The sequence below is a fragment of the Schistocerca nitens genome, chromosome 3 (assembly GCF_023898315.1).
Source record: "Schistocerca nitens isolate TAMUIC-IGC-003100 chromosome 3, iqSchNite1.1, whole genome shotgun sequence".
NCBI lineage: Eukaryota > Metazoa > Arthropoda > Insecta > Orthoptera > Acrididae > Schistocerca > Schistocerca nitens.
This window is the reverse complement of record NC_064616.1, coordinates 590,531,898-590,554,030: the sequence shown is the minus strand read 5'-3', so window position 1 is coordinate 590,554,030 and position 22,133 is coordinate 590,531,898. Positions and strand designations below refer to the sequence as shown.

Sequence of the window (22,133 nt, the reverse complement as noted above, 5' to 3'; positions counted from 1 at the left end):
AAATGTTTAGGATCCATTTTCACATACATATATATCAGAAAAGTTTTGGACAGAAATCCTTTATTTTTCTTCTATGGACTTATACAGAACAGAGAAAGTTCTTGCTCAGGAAAGCTGCATTGATATATCTTCCTTCGATTTTGTATAAAGGGCCCCAGGAATGTAAGGATTCTTCATATTATGTCATTGTGCTGGCCACTTCAGTTCTTCATCTGTCAGATGTATGAACAGTGACTGCCCTGAGAATATTACTCTTCTGCACATAGTGGCACATGTTCTGGAAATAGGAGATTCGTCTCATAGTCTTCTGATGTTTAATAATATTCTCAGTCTGTCTGCTTTCACCTCACGGCCACTTATGATAGTGTCAATATTGCATGCATTTGCAGGTTCTAAATAATCGTGCACTTTTCAGATACAACACCACAAACCAAACCAGCCATTCTAAAACGACAGGCAGCAATAAAACCACCGACTGCCACAGCAGGTAATCCAGCAAAAAGGAGAAAACCAGAAGACCAGTCTTGAAAATGACATTTGTTTGGAGAGTTGTGGAACACTTGTGCAAATAGTTCTAAGTCGAACCAGAAATAAATTCCAGAAACAATTTGTGATGGTATCTAGACTCGTCATTTCAGTTACATCATCTTAATTTTTGTGAAGCTTGGTTGATAAATTCAAGCATTCTGCAAATTTGTGTTTTGTCCAAAGTTTCTGCAGCTGTCTTGATTATCTTTGTGGAAATGTGTTATTTCTTACACCAAGGAAGTACAGCAGTGTTACAATCTTTATCTGCACACTGGAGCATATAGAGCTTCAGCATTTTGTAAATAATTTTATTAATTTTGTGTCAAAGAAATATCTATTCTTATTAAATGTTCAACATAAAGCACTTTATCTGAATATGATAAAATGTTTTATTCCAAAGGTTATAAAATGCTGAAGTACATTTTAAATTGTATTTGAATTAATATTCATGTATGTCTAATTGACCAAGATGTGGACAGATATGTGTGTAGTAAAGGCTGAATTATTCATGAACAACATTTCTGCCCCTACATTTATTAAAGTGTTAATTTAGACCTTTTGTGAGGCATTGAATTCAATATATTGGAGAGCAGTGGGAATCCTTACTGGAATATATTCACCCACCTTCCATCGTCTTTTCATGCTGATCTCTCTCTTGCCCCTATATATTTTATGTAGTGTCCCTTGAGGTGACAGAAAAGTGTACATGCAAATAAACGTAAGAATGCGGAATAATTTTGCTGTAATGATTTTGCATATATGTAGAAACTGCTTTTAATTTTAGTTTGTAAAAAGAATTTTACACAAACCGTACCATCATAATTTTAATATGAACATTTTCTTTGATTAGATGTTTGTATGAGAATATTTGAAAACAAAAAAGCAGTACAAACTGAACTCGCTGCTGTTTTTATGTTACTTGGCAAAGCCAAATGTAGAAGAGGCAGTTAGAGGATTCGTGCTTCATCACGACACAGTGTAGCCATATGGCTTGCTGTTATTTGTAGTTTTGGCATCACACATGTTAAAGGAAGTGTTTACAGGAGCAGCACAAGGTGGATGAAGATTCTGTGGAAACATGATATTTTTGTGTAAAGACGAAGTTTTCACTCACGCTCAGCTGACCAATTGCAATTTTATTTTAAGGTTTCCAGAGTAGATAAATCGTGAAGTGTAAAGAACAGAACATGGGTAACAAACTGTACTGTTACAATAGAACACATCAGAATTGAAACAAAAAGTGCATTCACACATTACTCAGTGAGTCAGTGCTAACAAAGCTGCAGTATGCTGTACTAGCCAGAATTTAAATTTTATGACTTGTCCTGAGTATTTGATGCATAAGTGATTATAAAATAAATGGCAACCAGCCCCACTTTAATTGAAACTCTCTCTCTCTCTCTCTCTCTCTCTCTCTCTCTCTCTCTCTCTCTCTCTCTCTCTCTCAAAAAAAAAAAAAAAAAAAAAAAAAAAAAAAAAAAAAAAAGGCTTTAACTTATTTTCAGCTAGCTTATAATATGAAAGAACGAAAGTGTTTAATTATTTATAAAAAGTACTCATATATTTTTGTAGTGATACTGTACTCTCATAGTCATAAATGATACATTAAAATATTACATGGAAAATTACATTAAAATCTGAGGTGAGCTTTATCATTTATACTAACTGAAAGGAACTTATTATATCATGGCTTTAGACTTTGCACCCAAGTTGATATTGTCATTTTTCGCAATATTTTAACAGTTTATCCATCTGTCTTTTTTACTGTGCTGAGGAAAGACCTCAATTTTTGCTGTAAGGACTCCAAACTGTAAACTGGGAAAGCTGTGTACTGTCATGATTGTTTCTGATGCTGACAGTAGTATCTCATTGAAAGTCTGCTCCCCTGGTGTTCTTTGTATTAAATTCATACAATTTCTGCACATATACCAAGCAAGACGGCACAGTGATTATGACACTGTACTTTGATTTTTTAGCAGTGTGGGGATGGGGGATTCAAATATTTCTCTGGCCATCCAGATTAGGTTTTCCATGTTTTCCCTAAATTGCCTAAGGTAACAGAAGGTTTTTGCTAGGACTTTATCAATTTTTGACCAAGTCTGAGCTTGTGTTCCATACCTAATTACTTCTTTCATCAAAGGAAAGTTAAATCCTTATCTTCCTTCCAAAAGATCTAAGCATATTGAATGCCTTCATTGGCACAGTAATCTCAATTGTCTCTTTTATTACACTGTCCTAAAAGTTCAGTGTTGGCGCTAAGATGCTAGTATCAAGGTGCTTGAATCGGGTGTAATATTGTTTGTCATTATATCTTCCTGATACAGTTTTATAATTTGTCAAACCTGCATGTGGCACTTGTGTGATATGCAGTATAATTCAGGTATTAAAGGCTTAGATCATATTTAACGAAGCGTAACTGACCTTTTTTGTAAAAGGGTCTGATATAGTCAGGAAACCAAGTTTTTCATGGGGGACTGATGACCTTCGCTGTTTAGTGTCCCTTAAACATCCCAACAACCACCACCACCAAGTTTTTCATTTATTCTCTTCTTTTTAGGCCTCCAAAAACAGAGTATGTTCTGTGTACCTTATGACTGTAGGATGTTGTATGCTGAATAGACTGTAAGAAATGTTAAATGAAGATGTGAAGAACATTCAACATCTCAGTAAATTTGCTATTGCTGAGAATTGCCTCGCATTTGAGATTAAATGATCTCATTATTGTGGTGCAAGTTCTGTGCTTCTGGGAGTGTGAAGTAAAGGAGACAAACAAAATTATTGTTGGTTGCATTGGAAAATTTAATTAAAGCCTGAAATCCAGTACTCATTGTGCTTGAATCTTGTCAGAAATCATTTAAATCCGATTCAGAAATGTGTCTGAAGCAGCTTCAGAACACACTAGTCAGCATTGGGAAACAATTGCTGCATGAAATGCTGCACGCAGTATGTCCAAGTTATAATTTGCAGTTCAAGCAGCAAACAACAGCGATATTTATGTCAGCGTAGAAAATAATTGCCCAGGAACTGCCTATGGAATATCATGAACAATAGAGGAAATAGGTGGTCCATTTCTATTCTTCTTACTACTGTACCTGGCAGTCTTCCGGTGTTTGTGTAATTGAATAGAGGTTTACAGCATCCACTTGAATCAATAGTAGAGTGTATGAGGTGTCTGTCCTAGTCGCTCTTTTCAACACAGTGATGAAGCTACTCTGGTTTTATCTTCAGTTCAAGTTAGGTGATGATAATGCTTATCAATAAAAATGAAGGTGTTAAATGACACTGGGGCATTGTAGACCAAGCATTATAGTCCTTAACAAGCTGTTAAGTGGGATGGGAATTAATTTTATTCCAGAAAAAAGTGGAGAAACTATGTTGTAGAACTAACAACGGTTTGTGGAGAGGCAAAGCATTAAGTGGACAAGGTAGATATGTGGGTGAGATGTGGCAAGCTTCAGAAAATACCAGACACCTCAGTGCAGTATATTGTGTAAACACCACATGTAAGCTCTCTTACTGATGCATGCAAAGAAATGCAGAGATACAGTGGATACATAATCCTTATTGGTGTTCTACATACACATTCTGCATTTGGTAATCTAGTGTTTCTTCTGTCACCATTGACTGATTATGCCCATCAGACCAACAGTTGCCAGAGCATACATATTGCAGACCTGCTGTTTGAGTATGTAATTGTTCTGTAATGGTATCATAACAATAAAATAGTAATAAGAAAAAATAATCCTGGCTGCTTTAAATGAAATCACTCAGCATGCCATTCAGCAGAGTAACAGGGATAAGAAATTGATGTCACCTTCAGGGTAAGAGGACTTCATCATCATAGTTCCACACGGGACTTAAATTACATAAATAGCTATTAAGTAACGCAGTGCAATACTTTGAATATGACTGAAATTAGTAGTATGACTAAGTTTTACTACATCCAAGAATTCATTTGGCTTTGACGAGAAATACTTTAGAGAGAGTGTGGCTCTTCTTATAGTCTCAATTGTGAGGCAGGAGAGGGAACATTCTTTTTTTAGAAACAATGACAACTACAATGTTTAATAATGGCTGTTAAAGTATTGTAAAGCTCATAAGATGTGTGTAATAAGAAAAGAAGCAGTGCATCTTCCTAGTGTGTTAGTGCTATCTAGTGGCCCAAATAAGATGGCTGCATGCGCAACTATGTTAAAATGATGTTGTGTGTCTAAATTCTCCTCATCACAGCACAAAGACTTTAGATATATTTATTTAATATTTGGTCCCTTTGTTGGTGCATGTTCTATGTACATTTTTTGGTTACCGTGTAATTTTGTTAATATATTTATGATTGTGTTGTGGTGTCATTATACTCACTGACTCTTCAGAGTCAATTTGGGACTGAAACTGAAGTAGTATGCTGACACTGAGCCACAGATTTTAATGTATATGACAGAGAAGAACATATTTTAATGTATATGGCTGCTTAAATATTAATTTAGCTTTTTTTTTTATTTTTCTCGTGTAAAAAATCCCCCTCCCCTTTCCTTTCCCTTTGCCTTGGTGTGCTGCAATGGGACACTGAGAACTACATGTTCACTGCCATTTGTTGTTATTTTCATCAAACTATTGATTCATTGCTTGAAAACAGCCCTGTAGCCATGTTCTTAAAGTCCAGCATTTTGTTTTTATTGATTATTATTGTCTGTACATGAGACACATTTTTATTAAATATATTATATTTATAAACAAATGTTTTAATGTACAAAGTATATTGTGAGATTAAAGTAAAGGCATTGCTTATTTCTTAAAAAGTGGTATGGCTTATCAATGTGGCATTACTACAAATTTGTTTTTGTTTAGATAAGAAGGAATAGTTTGTTTGATAGACACAGGATATGTTAACAGATCATTGCTTTTGACTGTCACCAGTCAGTAGAAAACAAATTTTTTTGTGTTCTTTTTTACAGAGTACCAGCACATCCATGTTTGTTACAATAATTTTTATGGTTTCCTACTCCCCCCCCCCCCCCCCCCCCACACACACACACACACACACACACAGAGAGAGAGAGAGAGAGAGAGAGAGAGAGAGAGAGAGAGAGAGAGAGAGAGAGAGTCCAGCCTTATTGTCTTCTTAACATGTTATCTGCCACAATGATGCCAATCGGCACAACAAAGATTACACTCAATGCCATGTGCCCACTGGTGGCACCACACTCCACTATGTTTAGTAAAATATATAATGCAGTAATGCGCATTGATTTGTATTTCCTGATTTAGTTGACTCTGGTGTGCAGGAACTTGGATACTGTACATTGTTCAACATATGGAAACTTTCTTTTCCCAACTTTACAGATCATCTAAACAGAGTGGAGTGTGTGGGGGCACACAGTGAGTGGAGTGAACCTCTGCTGTGAGTGCCAGCAGCCCTGTGGCAGTCAGTGTGTTAAATAATGATATATTGCACACAGATTGCTGTTAACTCAAGATATTATTAATTAATTTGAAAGTGTTTTTACAACACTCTCCAGAAGCTAATATGCAAAAGATTTTTTTTTTTTTTTTTGTACATGTACAGAATTTCCTCAGCACATCAAATCATATGTAAAGTGACATCAGATTTCCATTTGGCCATATCATTAAAATGAATGATAGTACTTTGTTACTGAGTCCTCACATGACACTGAGGGAATACGGATGAAATTATTATTTAATGGAGAACAACAGAGAATTTCTGGCAGTCAGTAAGGTGTGAAACAATAAGTAGCCATCAATAAAAATACTTCTGCAGTTTGAAATATTTTATTTGTATTTCAGTTATATTAGAAAAAAATGTGTAGGTATGAGTGTGTTCCCTGGCATATTCTGCGTTTTAAAGAACTGAATACATAGCTTTGAATTAGCCATGCACTTATCAGTATACCTCAGGATCATTACTGTGTACCAGGCCACACATGAGACTGTCAGAAGGTTATCTAAATTGTATGGCAGTAGTAAGAACTGCATGTAGTTACTTGTGTGAAGGTTGACATAAGAATCAACATCATGGAAGTCACATATATTTAGACCCAAAGTTGATAAGCAGGTTAAAGGCATTCTGATGGCTGTGCAGGGAATACCTATCCAAGGATCATTGTGTCAAGTCCAGGATCTCATCATTCAGTTTCACATTCCTTCACCATGAGACCCATTGTTTGGGCACATCTATTTATATAACAGGATAAAAATAAAATGTTACTTTATGTTTAAGCTCTAGATACCTTACCGGTTGTAGATTGATATTGACATAGCAGGTACTATAAGTGTCTGCCTAGTGATGTTAATCCTTTGATTTTCATTGCATCACAAAATCTATACCATTACCGAGTGAGGTAGCACAGTGGTTAGCACACTCGGCTTGCATTCAGGAGTATGATGGTTCAAACCCGCATCTGGCCATCCTGATTTAGGTTTTCTGTGATTTCCCTAAATCGCTTCAGGCAAATGCCAGGATGGTTCCTTTGAAAGGGCATGACCGACTTCCTTCCCTGTCCATCCCTAATCCGATGGGACTGATGACCTCGCTGTTTGGTCCCCTCCCCCAAATCAAGTAAGCAAATCTATAGCATTATAACTTTTAAGTTGGCTTTAAGATTGGAAATGCTATGATCAGTTCATATAGATACTGTATTTCATGTTTCCTTTCCATTGTTTATCAGTGACAAGTATATAATGATTACCATTACCAAATTAGGTTTATACAAAGATGTCCTCAGGAGAGTTTGTTGAAATAAAGAATTGTAAGGGAAGGTGCCTAATCACTGTTATGGGGACTGTGTAATATGCTAAACTTCGTTGGCATGGTGTTGTTCCTGTAGATGAAGCAGGTTGATCAGCCATAAACATGCTTATATGTTGAATTTTAATTTCACGATTCCCTGTTTTAGATATTTAGATAGTGCTAGAACTCCGCAATGTGGATTTGCCCCACTTCCAAATTTGATCAAAGAAACATAACTTTCCTCACAATACATCAGGTGTGTATAAAATATATCATTTCTCAAGATTTTGCAGATACATTTTTTGACAATGTATATACACAAATAAGAGTTCATAGATTGATAACACAAAGTCCTGGGTGGACTGTAAATAATATAGTTGTAATGTATGTTGAACAGTCAATAGGCACATAAACAAGACTGTAAATGTTGCTGAACCTCTGGAACTAACTAATGAACAGATGGACACTGTCTTCTCTCTCTCTCTCTCTCTCTCTCTCTCTCTCTCTCTCTCTCTCTCTCACACACACACACACAGCCACCACCACCACCTATGGACTATATTATACTAGCACTGCAGCTCAATAGTGGCATATCAGTGGATGGGACGAGGGAAGAATGAGATTCAACTATAACAATGAGTCATTAACTTTACTACTTGCATTACATATAATAGTCCTGTGTTATTTGGGTAGTCTGTTTACAATGGCTACAGTGACTAGGAACTTTTGCTACAAACAGATGGCAGTGAAATACTGATCATTTATATAGTTTATAAAATGAAAGGGAAGTGCTCCATTTAATAAAGAAAATTATTTATTTTATTGAAGAAATAATCAGTTACTTAGACTGCCTGTTATTAAAATCACTAACAATGAAATTCAACAAGCATTAGAAATTTAGAGACTTTCATCAAGCTGCAGATGATTGCATGTTTTCTGCATTTTACAATTGGACTTTAGAATATTGAAATTTTGTCCACTAAAAGACCCAGGGGAAAATGGAATCAATGGCCTGGTGGACAGTAAGTGTTCTGGGATTGAAATGAAATATTGCTACTAGTAGTAGTAGTAGTAGTAGTAGTAGTAGTGAAAAATTCACCAGTTCACGTTGTTTATATGTAACAGCCTCATATTTATTAGCATTGGAGACACATTGTATCATAACAGAATTTGTTACATTGCCATTTTATGTAGTGAACCAGTGCATTACCATGTTCTTGTATTGCTAAAGTCACTATTTTGTAAGTTTTCACAGGTTGACAATGGTAGGTACTTTTGGTATAAAACTATGAAATTTCTGTAATCCATGTAGTAGACAGAAGCAAAGTGTCGCATAAATACTGTGTGCTGTGTGAATCACTATTTAGTCTGTTAAAATACTTCACTCACGGGTTTGTTAGAATTCAGTTAGTAACTTAAGTACTAGCTTTCAATCTCAGCAATGTACCGGATTTTAACAACAAATTTCATTGCCTATTAGTTAAGACTGGATACATTCCTCTACCACTCCAAATAAGGGAGCAGATGGCACATTGAATATCAGACTTCAGAGTCTTAACATGAAGCATTGCTGAGCTGTTTGCACTAGTGGATGGTATCGGAAACATGTCAGGTTCCTGTCAACAAAGCCATGCGCTAAGATTCTCTAAAGTTCAGTGTACTTTTTGTTTAAGCCCAATTGTCACAATATCTGACACATTTTTAGGAGAGCACCATAGCATCTGAAGCAGGCTAGCAATAAAATGAAATTGTCTACACTTCCTACGATATTGGTTCACCTGTGCAGTGTTAGCTCATTCTTTGGTTGCTAGGTGGCTGAATATGAGTGCTCACAGTATAATCTATGGGTTACGTGCAACAAAAACAGGTAGAACACAGGAAATCATGTTTGAGGTTGAATACATGTTTGCATCTCAGGTATCCACCTTGTCCCCTCCTGTTGACTTAACTTTTTCATCTTTGTTTCACTACTTGTTTTGGTTGCGCACTTTTACACAGCCTCCTTTCCTTTTGCTGATTATTGATCACTTTCATTTCCCACTGCCTTCCCTCCCCCCTGAAAACCAATCTGATAATTGGAGTATCAGTAGTTCAGTAGATTTTTTAGAACTGTGTGCTTCCTTGCCTCTGTAGTGACATCTTTAAGGTAGTTTTAGCATATTGTTGACCTCTGCTGCAAAGATACATAAACAACAAAAATTCTTTATGTAATTATCTTGTATGTACTACCAGGAGGGAGTGTATTCTTTATTCTCCATACTTGGTTATGCAATAACATGGGACTAGACGCTAGTTTCATCAGTCTTTCAAGCCCAGCTGTTCCAGCTTGTCTCCATAAAAAGTGAGGAATTTACAGAAAATATTTATAATTCATTAAATTGTTGAGAGTGATGATAATTCATGGACTAAAATTTGCAATGAAATAAAGTTGTTTATTATAAAATGCAGTTGGGAATTTTAAAGTAAAGTCTTACAGAATGTAACAAGTTCAATTATAAATTCAATTGTAAAAATGAAATTTGAAGCATACAGAAATAAAAATTAACAGATTTAATCTGGGTTGTATCAGTGTGTGCAGTTAAGCTGAGAAATAGTACACAGAAGTTTCCATTTTTGTATTACTTATGAAACATTCTTATCATTAGTTTGCTGTACATACATACATACATACATACATACTGGGCACCAAAGACATAAGCTGTTTAAGTATTTATTTATTTTATTTTTTTTTTTTTTCTTATTGCATGACTGTTTTAAAATAAGTAAATAAGTGACAACAAAAGACGAGCAAGGTTACCATTCATTCAAGGTTTTATTTCAATATTCTTGCACTGTACGCACCGAAAGAATGATTTGGTCATGAATTTGTTAATAGTGAGCTTTGTGTTTTGGCTGTAAGGAGAAATTAGGGAAATCGCCTGTAACCTACCCAAATTAAAGTAAAATACTTTTGGAATTACATTAAGTTGGTGTGAAATGCTGAAAGATACTATTTTGCAGCCTTTGTATTGTCTGGGGGCTGTCTCACTATACTGACCTAAGAGCCGAATTCTCTGCAGAACTGCTACAATACTTGATAGATACCAAAGATGGTTTCATCATGATTTGGTTAGTATTTGAAAAGTTTTCTGTGTTAGTGTCCACTAGGGGACCATCCAGTATTTCTGTCCCCCTCTTGTTCAATAAACAAACCCCCCTTTAAAACTGCCCTATTTGTATGTGGTCAGTACTGAGGCACCCTCAGGCCACATGCGTTTAGTGAACAAAGGAGTTACTAAACTACCTCTCAATTTTTTAAAATATATTGTCCACTTTATTTTTTCACTGATTGTGTTTAATGTCTTTCGTACATCTGAGCCATCACAAGCATATCTATTTCTTGCTATAGGCTCGATAATTTTCACATGAGGTGGTAGGGGAGTGGGAGGATGGCCAGTTGCTACATAGGACTTTTCTCTGGGCTTTTAATGTCCCGTTTACTAGGACATGTTAACAAATGATGGAGTTCACTTGTCAACACAGATTTTATGGGAATAAATTATTTCCAGCGGTCACACAAATAACAGAAACCTTTGATGATGGTGGTGTGTCTAAGTGAGATGACCAGCTCATCTGGTATTCAACATCTATAGTTGTAAGAAGAGTGCACAAAAATTTGTAGAGGTCAACCATTGTTATCTGAATCTAAGGGAATCTAATATTAGTAGAATTAAATGTTAGAAGAAGCAGATGAGCATAGTTTTCCAGGCTTAATGACAATTTTTCTACGCGTCTATTTCAAGTGGACAGGGTTGGTTTTTGTGGAACTATAGGTTCTTTTCTGCCAAATCCCAGTGACTTGAATGGGTTAAAAGGATTCCCAATTCGGAATATTTGAGATGTGTGTAACTCAGTTTGCAATGTGATATGAATAGCTGTTATTGGAACGTGCAGTACGTCCAATGTGTGGTTCAGAAATGTGGGATGAAATTGCTAATTTGTCACTCCTGAAACATTCATAATTTTTTTAAATTTTGTTGTATGATGTCATTAAATATACATTTTCAGGAATAGAAAAATGAAATACTGAAGTCATCAATACATTTCTATTCATTGCCCTGCATTCATATGGTTATGCAGCTATTTTTATGCTATTAGGAAGTTAAAATGCAAAATAAATTATGTGGCTGCAATGCTTTGGATGACAGAATATGATGTGTTTTAAATGGGAATACACATGAAATTGGCATGTTGTTTGGAAAACAGGTTTCAGTACTGCTTAGGAATTATATATAGTTTCCCAAGTTTCTGCAGGACGACTGCTTTATTAACTTTTTGTTTGTAAACAGTGAGTTTTATTTTGGCTGTTACATCATTTTCAAATGATCGTTTTGTATTTTACAATGTGCATCATGGAATGCTCTGCTCGCTTTTGTATTGCCGCCTACATTCAGTCAGTAGTTCCGAATACAAAAGTGAGAACAATGTGTAAATTTCTAATGATTTCCAACGGCACAAAGACTGAAAAATAATTTCAACAAAGCACTCCGTGATGCTATACTGTAAGATCTAAAATGATCACTGAAAATGGTGTAATAGTCACAGTGAAACTTGTATATAAATAATGAGTTAGTATAGTCGTTGTGCAGCAGAATTTTGAAAAACAGTATACTACGTCTCCCACAGAAAGGAAACTTGTGGACTGCCTAAATTATATCAATCTCTGGCTAAAAAAGATAAGTTTTGTGTAATTTGAAGACTAGATACAATAATGTTATGGAGAATGGTTGAGATACATTAGTTTAATATACATATTTAACATCCCTAGGTCAGGGATACTGTTCCAGTGGGACAGTGGTACATATTGAACTGTACTACCACCAGGAAATTCCATTCATGGAGTAATCATTCTGTGCGATTTAATTTTTCTCATTGGCTATTCTATATTGTAGCATCCTTGATAGATTAGAAAATAGTCTTCATTGTTATGCAGAGTGACGCGATTGAAATAAATCATTTGAGATCTGCCCTTTTAAGTATTTATAACATTATAGTGTCTTACGTTATATTAATTTTTTTTAAAAAAAGTTTAATGATGGATGCAACTCTCACAACAAAAAAGTATGTATTTGTGTGTGTGTGTGTGTGTGTGTGTGTGTGTGTGTGTGTGTGTGTGTGTGTGCGTGTGTGCGTGTTTGTGTGTGCGTTCATGCATGCGCGCGCACGCGCGCATTTTCACTGAAGGTAAGAGTGCGTGCTTGTCAATTGCTGGAACAGTAATGAAGGAAGTAGAACTCTTAGATGTCATATGTACTAGAATAGAAAAAGTGATGCAGATAAAAGATTAAGTTACTGCTAGCTCATTTTCTAACAGTTTCTGTTTTGTTTTTTACTGCACTTTCATAATATTATGACGTAGGATTGTGAAGTTCTTTCCATCGCCATCACCAATTCATACGTACTTTCTATATGTTTCTCAATTTATTAACTGTTTGTATGCTGCTGTGGGACTTGTTCATTGTCCTTGTTCCAGTAATAGATACTATTTCATTGCATGTGGTAGCCATCAATTTATATTTTCAACTAACTTTATTAACTGTCACAAACTAATTAATACTTGGAAAGTAAATTCTGACCATAAATCTTATGTAACCCCTCTCCCCTCATTGATACATGAAATTAAGTCTTTGTTGTCAACAGTTTCAGGCAAGAAATAATGCGATGACTTACTCAGCATGCTGACGTCCCTTCACTTGTATAAGCTGTTCAGTGAATATTGGAATTGGCAGTATGACTGCCACTTAATGTGAATGCAGGGCTGATTGGTACACACATTATAAATTTTCTATACACAATTTGTTCATGTCTTAACTCAACAGTGTTACCGTACCTTCTTGTTTTTTCAAAAATAGGTGTGTAAAAAGCACCACTGTTCACCTGTTTTATATTAAGAGCTGCAGAAATTTCAATTTACAGTTTTATTTAATATGGTGAAAGTTTCATAAGAGTTATTGTACTTTACAGTAAAGCTAAATATTTTTCAATAAATCCAGTTTATCATCCACACTGGGAGTCAATAACTGCCAGACATACCAGAATATACACTCATGTCTGTACCTGTTTTGGAAACAGCACTCCCTGCTGTGATCCTAGGTGTTAAAGTACCTGTGGAAGATGAAGATCTGTTTTTGAGTTCTTGTCTGGCACACTGTTATATATAGATGGTCCATTTCATTGTAAACTCCATTGTAGAGTAATTTTTTTCATGAAACAAACAAAAATAGCCATTCATTTTCTCCCAGTGGTACCATTGTACCGACATGAGAATATGGAAAAGTAGGAGAGAGGTAAACTGGCTGGCAGAAGCTTTAAAATGTTCTATTAGAAATTCATGTGAAAGTGATTAATACAGGTCTGTTGCTGGTCAGCATATATCCCACTTACTTTTGAAAGATCCAGTCTGAAATTTACAGTTTGCTTAAAAGTACCTATCATTTGTTCAGACTTCAAATAGATCTCATTTTGTGAGTGGGACCAATATCATGAAAGGTGAGTGGCTTCCCTAAATCAGTTGAGGTGAATGCTAGGATGTTTCATTCACATAGATCATGACCAATTTCATTTGCAAAACAAATGCGTAATCAAGTAATACACTGTTTCTAATAAACTTTCATGTCAACTTATTGCCAAGGAATTTAACTACCATCACATATTACAAAAATTCAGCTTCTGTCCAGTTGGTTGGTCGTAAATGGGTTACAATAAAAGCTATAACTATATTAGTTTGTATCAGAGTGCTTCTATAGCCATTTTACTTTCAGAATCTTGGAGTGATGCAAATCATAATTACATTAAAAAATGTTCAGAGAAGGGATTTATATAATTTTGAGGAGACATGTGCTATAGCAATTAAAGCTTAGTTGAAATGGAATTTTTAGAAGACCTTTAAAACATTATGTCATTAATTTTGATTTAATGATTGTTAAGAGCATATGAAAACGGTGTATGTTGCACCAATTGAAAAAAATACAATTTTCCATCTTTACAATAAGAAAATAATTGTGTTTCATCATTTATGTACCTCAAGTAATCATGATAAACTTAATGTGCACATGTAAATATAACTTAGGCATGGAAACACATTAATTTGTTGGAAAAAGTAATGTGAAGTTCAGCCTGATGAGTTCATATGTTTGTTTCTATTTGTGAGTGTATATATGCTTTTCAAGTGAAAATCAGAATTACATCTGCTGTGAAAGAAATGTATATCAATTAATGTGACTGCAAGGCACAGCCTTCTTTCTGTTTGTCCATAGTGTGCGTCTGAAGACATGAAATATGTTTGCACAAAAATACAATGTTTACCAAGCATTCCTGTACATGTGGCTTAATTTTCGCTTGCATCATAAATCATTGTAGATTTTTGATGGTTTATATTCCTGTGCCCCTTTCTCTGGTGTTATTGAGTGTGCAACTTTTTCACTTTCTGCTGCTGAATTTTGAGTAAGATTTTGACACTGATTGTTAGAATAAACCAATTTTTCTTAAAAATTTCCCGATATTGTATGTGCTTACTGTGTCATAATAAATAAACATTCATAAATTTTTTGTTTAGCGAATGTTACGTATCATTCGTTGTATTGCATATCTGTTCAATTTTTATTTGTTCAGAGATGTAAAACAGAGAATTGAATCTGATTTGTGTAAATAGTAGTCCAGTGGGAAACTATACTGCCTCATTGATATATACCGAATTTGTGTATGTTTTTGAATTGAAAATAGTAGTAATTTAAGATCTTACCTAATGCCTCTGTGGAAGTGATCATAACTTGAACATTTAACTATGAATGAAGCATTCATATTTTTAAAGCCTAGAGCTAGTCTTGGTTCAATCTTGTACAGTACATATGGCTGCTTTCATATCAAATCAACATTTACTGAAATGTTTAAATTTTCTGTATTTTGTTTTGATAAATGTGGTACATAATTTCATAGAATTTTCCCTCCTGTAAATTAATTTTAATTTTATATATGTTTTATTCACATTAGTTATTTGTGAAAGTGATGAATGTTACTAATGTAGAACCAATGCAGTTCCCAAGCTGTTGAATAGAATGAATAAATGGTATTTTGTAATGTGTTTTGGACAAAAACTCTACACATTACAACCCAATCCCAATAAAACTTACACCCTGTAACATGGGTAGATATGACGTCGGCAGGCTCAACGCATATAAACATGGTCTTAGCACTTATAGCACTCAGGTTGACTGTGTGATATCATGTAATGGAATTGGAGTTAGCAATTGTTCTCATTACACTTAATATAATTTTTTATCAGTGTGACATTTTAACATGTTAGCTATTGAATCTTGATTATTATCAGAGACAACAAAAGTGTCAAATCCAACACAATTCAGAGCCACATGTGAAAATCTCTATGCTTTGAAATTATTTACTCTAAAAATAACGATATTGAGTAGTATTGCAGAAAAAGGAAGACTGATGAGAAGTAAAATGTTTGACACTTTATGTATTAAATAACTGAAAGCTTTGAAGTGTTCCTACATAATGTGCACAACATATATTTACATGTATACTCTGCAAAGCACTGTGAAATGCATAGCAGGGATAAGATATATGAGGGTGTGCTGTAAAGTCATGCCTCCGAATTTTGTATTCTCTTGTCAGTGTCGGTTGAGGTATTACATGTCATGCATATTACTCGCTCAGCTTTCTCCACTTCAGTGACCTAAGTTGCAACATCTGCTGCTAGAGGTCTCCAAAGTGTAGCATGTGACATGGCAGTGTGTATGTAATTATGTCAGTGTGTTAGAAACAGTGTGCTGTAATCATGTTTCTAACCATAGAAGAGCTCATCCACACGTGGAGCTCTCTCTCTCTCTCTCTCTCTCTCTCTCTCTCTCTCTCTCTCTCTCTCTCTCTCAGCATAAAACTGCCAGACCGCACACGAACCCTGTGTTTGCAACAATCTGATGCCTTGGGTTCACTGTCATTGATCATCCACCATTGAATCTAATTTTCATCTATTTCCAAAGCTTAAATAACACCTTTGAGAACCTGAATTTAATGGTGACAGTGTCAACAAACTGCCCTCTGGGAGAAATGTGTTTATGACCAGGGTGACTTATGTTCAGAAGCAAATATGTAGCCATGAAGAACAAAGATGTAGGATTTTGACAAAATTAGTTTTATTTTAAAAGCTTTAAGAGTTTTCACATAAAAAAATTCAGACCCATTACTTTTCACCATGCTTTCATACTTGCTGATATATATTAATCCTAGCAAAGTGAGTAAACACATTAAAGTTTCAAAGGTTTTTACCTTCTTTGAAATTATCAATTTCCACATTTTGTACGTCTAAGTAAAATGAGCTATATCTACATACATAATCTGCAAGTCACCATACGGTGCATGTCAGAAGGTACCCTGTACCACTACTAGTCATTTCCTTTCCCGTTCCACTCGCAAATAGAGCAAAGGAAAAATGACTATACGCTTTAATATGAGCCATGATTTCTCATATTTTACCTCTGTCATCCTTATGCACAATGTATGTTGGCGCAGTAGAATCGTTCTACAGTCAGCTTCAAATTTTGGTTCTGTAAATTTTCTCAGTAGTGTGCCTGGAAAAGGAACATACAGACTTCCCTCCAGGAATTCCGATTTCAGTTCCTGAAGCATCTCCATAACATTTATATTTTGTTCAAACCTACCGGTAACAAAAATCTAGCAGCCTGCATCTGCATTGCTTCAGGGTCTTCCTTGAATCCCACCTGGTACGAATCCCAAACACTAGATGAGTACTCAAGAATAACTTCCTCTAGTGCCCTTTCCAGATGAACTACTCTTTCCTTAAATTCTCCCAATTAACTGAATTCAACCATTCGTCTTCCCTACCACAATCCTTACATGCTCTTTCCATGTCGTATTGCTTTGCATTGCAATGTTATGATCAGATATTTAAACGCAAGCAGGACACTACTGATGCTGTATTTGAACATTTTTTCTAAATTTAGAGCTAGCTGCCATTCATCACACCAACTGTGAATTTTGTTAAGTTGTCTTGTATCCTACAGTCACCCAACTTTGACAATGTACCATACACCACAGCACCATCAGCAAACAATTGCAGACTGCTGTCTAAACTGTCTGCCAAATCATTTATGATGGCTGTAGTGTACCTGTGATGCATATCAATGTAGGTAGCATGAGCATGACTAAAAATTCACACATTAAGCTATATAAATTGCTGAATGTAGTAGCAGTATTAAAGTGTAGGGTCTTGTGAGAGAGAACCTCTACAGCAAAATGCATCAGGCTCTGATAGCTGTTAAAAGAGATATTTCTACTCGATTAGTAGAATATTTGAAACCTGATGCTCCAATATTTGAGAGAGGAATTGGAGTAATTCACGTTGACCTTATCCATTATATTCAAGAGATGGTATTAACTGTTATTCAGAGCAGACCAATGCTGTCAGTCATCAGTTGAATTATTTGTTACCATTCATATCTGTCACGAGACCATCGTCTAACTGCATCCAATGGCTGAATTGATAATATATAATGCCTCATACTCTTCTGGACAAGCACTACTATTGAGATGTGCATCAGTTCCCACAAAAGAGCAGCTATTAATGCAAGTAAATACAAAAGCTGAATAACGAGATTAAGCAATACCATTGACACTGTTTGGTATACTTGAAGGCACACTGTGACTGGATGTAGCACACAGTTTATTGAAACGAGAAAGACCTCGGTCCATGCATTGGGTGTTGCAAGGATTAATCAAGTCCAGTAAGTTGTATAGAATGCTCCATTAAACTTCAAAGGGATATAGATACATGGGACTATTTTTCAAGATTGTCACCAAGTCTCTGTCAACAATAATTGGAGTATTCCATCAATCGTTCAATTCCTGGATGACAGAAATCCCTTTCCTTGGTCAGAGCTGTTGGTGAACTGCTGTGTGAATGTCCTCATCATTGGAAAATCTGCGACTGCTGTGAATCAGTTCCTCAATTGCCCGGATATTCTCATATGTGCACAGTGCTGATTGCCATTCTTCCCAATTGACATGATCCATGCCTGTGTGACCTTGGACAAATTGCTGGCAGCATTTCACTACAGCTAGATACAACACTGCATTTTGTCCATATCCTACCGAGACTTTTGCCCACAAGAATCATAGTATCCTTTGTACTTCAACTTTGGAATAGGTTTCCAATAGCTCTATTATTTCATTCCCACACTGTGATGCACCTGTAATCTGCAGTGAGGCAGAACTGTCTTATTTTTATTTATTTTATTTTATTTATCTCACTCTTGTTCTGGTGATTCATGTTGTGACACTATCACAGGATATGGAACGTGTCAATTTTACAAGCTTTTGGCCAGAATTTATAGTAATACATGAAAAAAACAAAAACAGTAAACAGTAACATAGGTCCCACTACAAAAAATACATTTTAGAGATAGATAAAGATTACAAGATAATAAGTGTTACAGAGAAATAAATATTGCAAAATATATGTTTACAATAAAAATATTTGGTATTACAAATACAAATTTGGGCTTACATTTAATTTAAAATACAAGAAATGTTAAACACTGTAGTTCAGGAACTCTCCTATTGTATAAAATGATCCTCTTGCAATAGGAACTACCTTAAGGTTTTTTTTTTTTTTTTTTTTTTTTTTTTTTTTTTTTTAAAGAGATCATCATCTACCAAACACTTAATTCTTGAAGGGAGGGCATTAAAAATCTTACTGCCACTGAAATGGACTCCTTTCTGCACCATACTCAAATTTGGCTCTTCATAGTGGATTATAATGTTTCCTTCTAGTATTGTGACTGTGATATGCACTATTCAGCTTAAAGATGGATTTTTCTTTACTTATGAAGCACATCAAAGAGAATATATATTGCGCAGTGGCTGTAAGTATTTCAAACTTCTTCAAAAGATTCCTGCATGTTGCTCTACGATGGACTCCACACATGATCCTTATGGTATCTTTTTTTGTACACACAGTTCTTTTTTAGCCAGTGGCTGATTTCCCCAAAATAGAACTCCAAATGCCATAATTGCATGAAAGTAACTATAATACGCTGACTTCATGGTTTCCATATTTCTGTAAGAAGAAACAATGTGTATGTTAAACTTCCTGGCAGATTAAAACTGTGTGCCCGACCGAGACTCCTCGGGACCTTTGCCTTTCGTGGGCAAGTGCTCTACCATCTGAGCTACCGAAGCACGACTCACGCCCGGTACTCACAGCTTTACTTCTGCCAGTACCTCATCTCCTACCTTCCAAACTTTACAGAAGCTCTCCTGCGAACCTGCAGAACTAGCACTCCTGAAAGAAAGGATATTGTGGAGACATGGCTTAGCCACAGCCTGGGGGATGTTTCCAGAATGAGATTTTCACTCTGCAGCGGAGTGTGCGCTGATATGAAACTTCCTGGCAGATTAAAACTGTGTGCCCGACCGAGACTCGAACTCGGGACCTTTGCCTTTCGCGGGCAAGTGCTCTACCATCTGAGCTACCGAAGCATGACTCACGCCCGGTACTCACAGCTTTACTTCTGCCAGTACCTCGTCTCGTCCCGAGTTCGAGTCTCGGTCAGGCACACAGTTTTAATCTGCCAGGAAGTTTCATATCAGCGCACACTCCGCTGCAGAGTGAAAATCTCATTCGGGAAACATCCCCCAGGCTGTGGCTAAGCCATGTCTCCGCAATATCCTTTCTTTCAGGAGTGCTAGTTCTGCAGGTTCACAGGAGAGCTTCTGTAAAGTTTGGAAGGTAGGGGACGAGGTACTGGCAGAAGTAAAGCTGTGAGTACCGGGCGTGAGTCGTGCTTCGGTAGCTCAGATGGTAGAGCACTTGCCCGCGAAAGGCTAAGGTCCCGAGTTCGAGTCTCGGTCGGGCACACAGTTTTAATCTGCCAGGAAGTTTCATATCAGCGCACACTCCGTTGCAGAGTGAAAATCTCATTCTGGAAACATCCCCCAGGCTGTGGCTAAGCCATGTCTCCGCAATATCCTTTCTTTCAGGAGTGCTAGTTCTGCAGGTTCACAGGAGAGCTACTGTAAAGTTTGGAAGGTAGGAGACGAGGTACTGGCAGAAGTAAAGCTGTGAGTACCGGGCGTGAGTCGTGCTTCGGTAGCTCAGATGGTAGAGCACTTGCCCGCGAAAGGCAAAGGTCCCGATTTCGAGTCTCGGTCAGGCACACAGTTTTAATCTACCAGGAAGTTTCATATCAGCGCACACTCCGCTGCAGAGTGAAAATCTCATTCTGGAAATGTGTATGTTACTGAACTTGGTCTTTTGCATAGGTCCAGGATGTGGTTTGACCAATTCAGTTTACTATCAATATGCAAGCCTAGGTATTTTGAGGAATCTACCCTGGTTATTGTCTGCTCACCTATTTTTACCACTATTTCCTCATCTTTGGATGTTGTGCGGAACTGAATGTAGTTTATTTTACAGTAATTGAAAGAAAGACCATTAATTTCGAACCAGTTCACCGTTTCATTTAAAACCTTATTTGCTGTTACCTCAAGTTTATCTACTGAATTATCAATAAGGAGTGTAGTGTCATCAGCGAAAATGGTGAATCTACAATATTCCGTACAGAGAGGGAGATCATTTATAAATATAATAAAAAGTAGGGGGCCCAGAACTAAGCCATGCGGCACTCCACATGTGATGGCACCCCATTCTGAAGATAATGGGACACCAGCTTGACTATCTACTACAACTTTTTGTTTCCTGTTTGACAGATATGAGTCAAGCCATTTCCCTGCTGCACCACTTATACCGAGATGTACAGCTTTTTGTAAAAGAATTTGGTGATATACACCGTCAAATGCTTTTGTTAGGTCACAAAATATGCCAATCACTTTCAGTTTTTTGTTGATAGATTCCAAGAGTCTGCCAGTAAATGCAAATACTGCATCTTCTGTTGACAAACCTTTCTGAAATCCAAACTGACTTTTGCTGAAGATATTGTCTTCACTGAGATGCTTAACTATCCTGGCATGCATTAGTTTCTCTAAAACCTTTGAAAAGCTTGTCAGTAGTGATATTGGCCTATAGTTAGCAGTATCCGTCTTATCACCCTTCTTATACAGCAGTTTTACAACTGCATACTTAAGCCTCTCAGGAACTATTCCTTGCTTAAGTGACACATCAAAATTATGGCAAAGGACTTTACTTACATAGCTGGAGCACTGTTTTAATAATTTGTTAGAAATGTTGTCAATTCCAGCAGAGTTTTTACTTTTCAGGGATTTAATAACTCTTTCAAATTCTTGAACAGTGACTGTTTTTACCTTCATGTGTTGTACTGAACCAGGTACTCTAGCTTTCAAAAGATTGATGGCTTGCTTCATGGACCCTTGTAAACCTATTTCTTCTGTTACTGTTAAAAATTGTTGTTGAATGTGTCTGCAACTGTTTTTTGATCGCTAACAAGATTACCCTCACTTTTGATTTGGATATTTTCACTACAAACTGCATTTTTCCCCCTTTCCTTCTTTACAAATCTCCAAAGGTCAGAGCACAGAAGTTCATGTGAGGTTTAAGATGGGTTAATGATATCACATTGGTACCAAAATTCTGCCCAACACCACCGTGGATGTGCTTCACGGTGGGAAGGTTGCTACACCCCCTCACATTTCACTCTCTTGACATCTCAGTGGCTCAGGAAAACATTTCACGCATACTTCCGCTCGGAATCAACACAAAAGGCCTTGGGGTGGCAAAAAGGACGTCAATGAAACCACCCCTTCCGTTGGGAGATTGATTCCCATATATTGTGCTGTCGAAAACGACAGTTTGCTGTGCAAATGGCAA

General features: G+C 36.4%; 1 protein-coding gene across 2 annotated transcripts in view; it reads left to right on the top strand.

Moving 5' to 3' along the window:
- The window catches only part of LOC126248506 (host cell factor 2), a 294,659-nt gene extending 281,343 nt beyond the window's left edge, over nucleotides 1–13,316 (top strand). The window contains exon 17 of one of the 2 annotated variants that reach the window (XM_049949544.1): nucleotides 12,953–13,316. In XM_049949544.1, the coding sequence (XP_049805501.1) occupies nucleotides 12,953–12,969 (17 nt within the window). In that variant the 3' untranslated portion in view covers nucleotides 12,970–13,316. Of the gene's footprint in view, nucleotides 1–415; nucleotides 1,894–12,952 lie in introns of those variants that run through there. The other variant, XM_049949543.1, reaches the window with a different exon arrangement.
- Nucleotides 13,317–22,133: the final 8,817 nt, after the last annotated feature.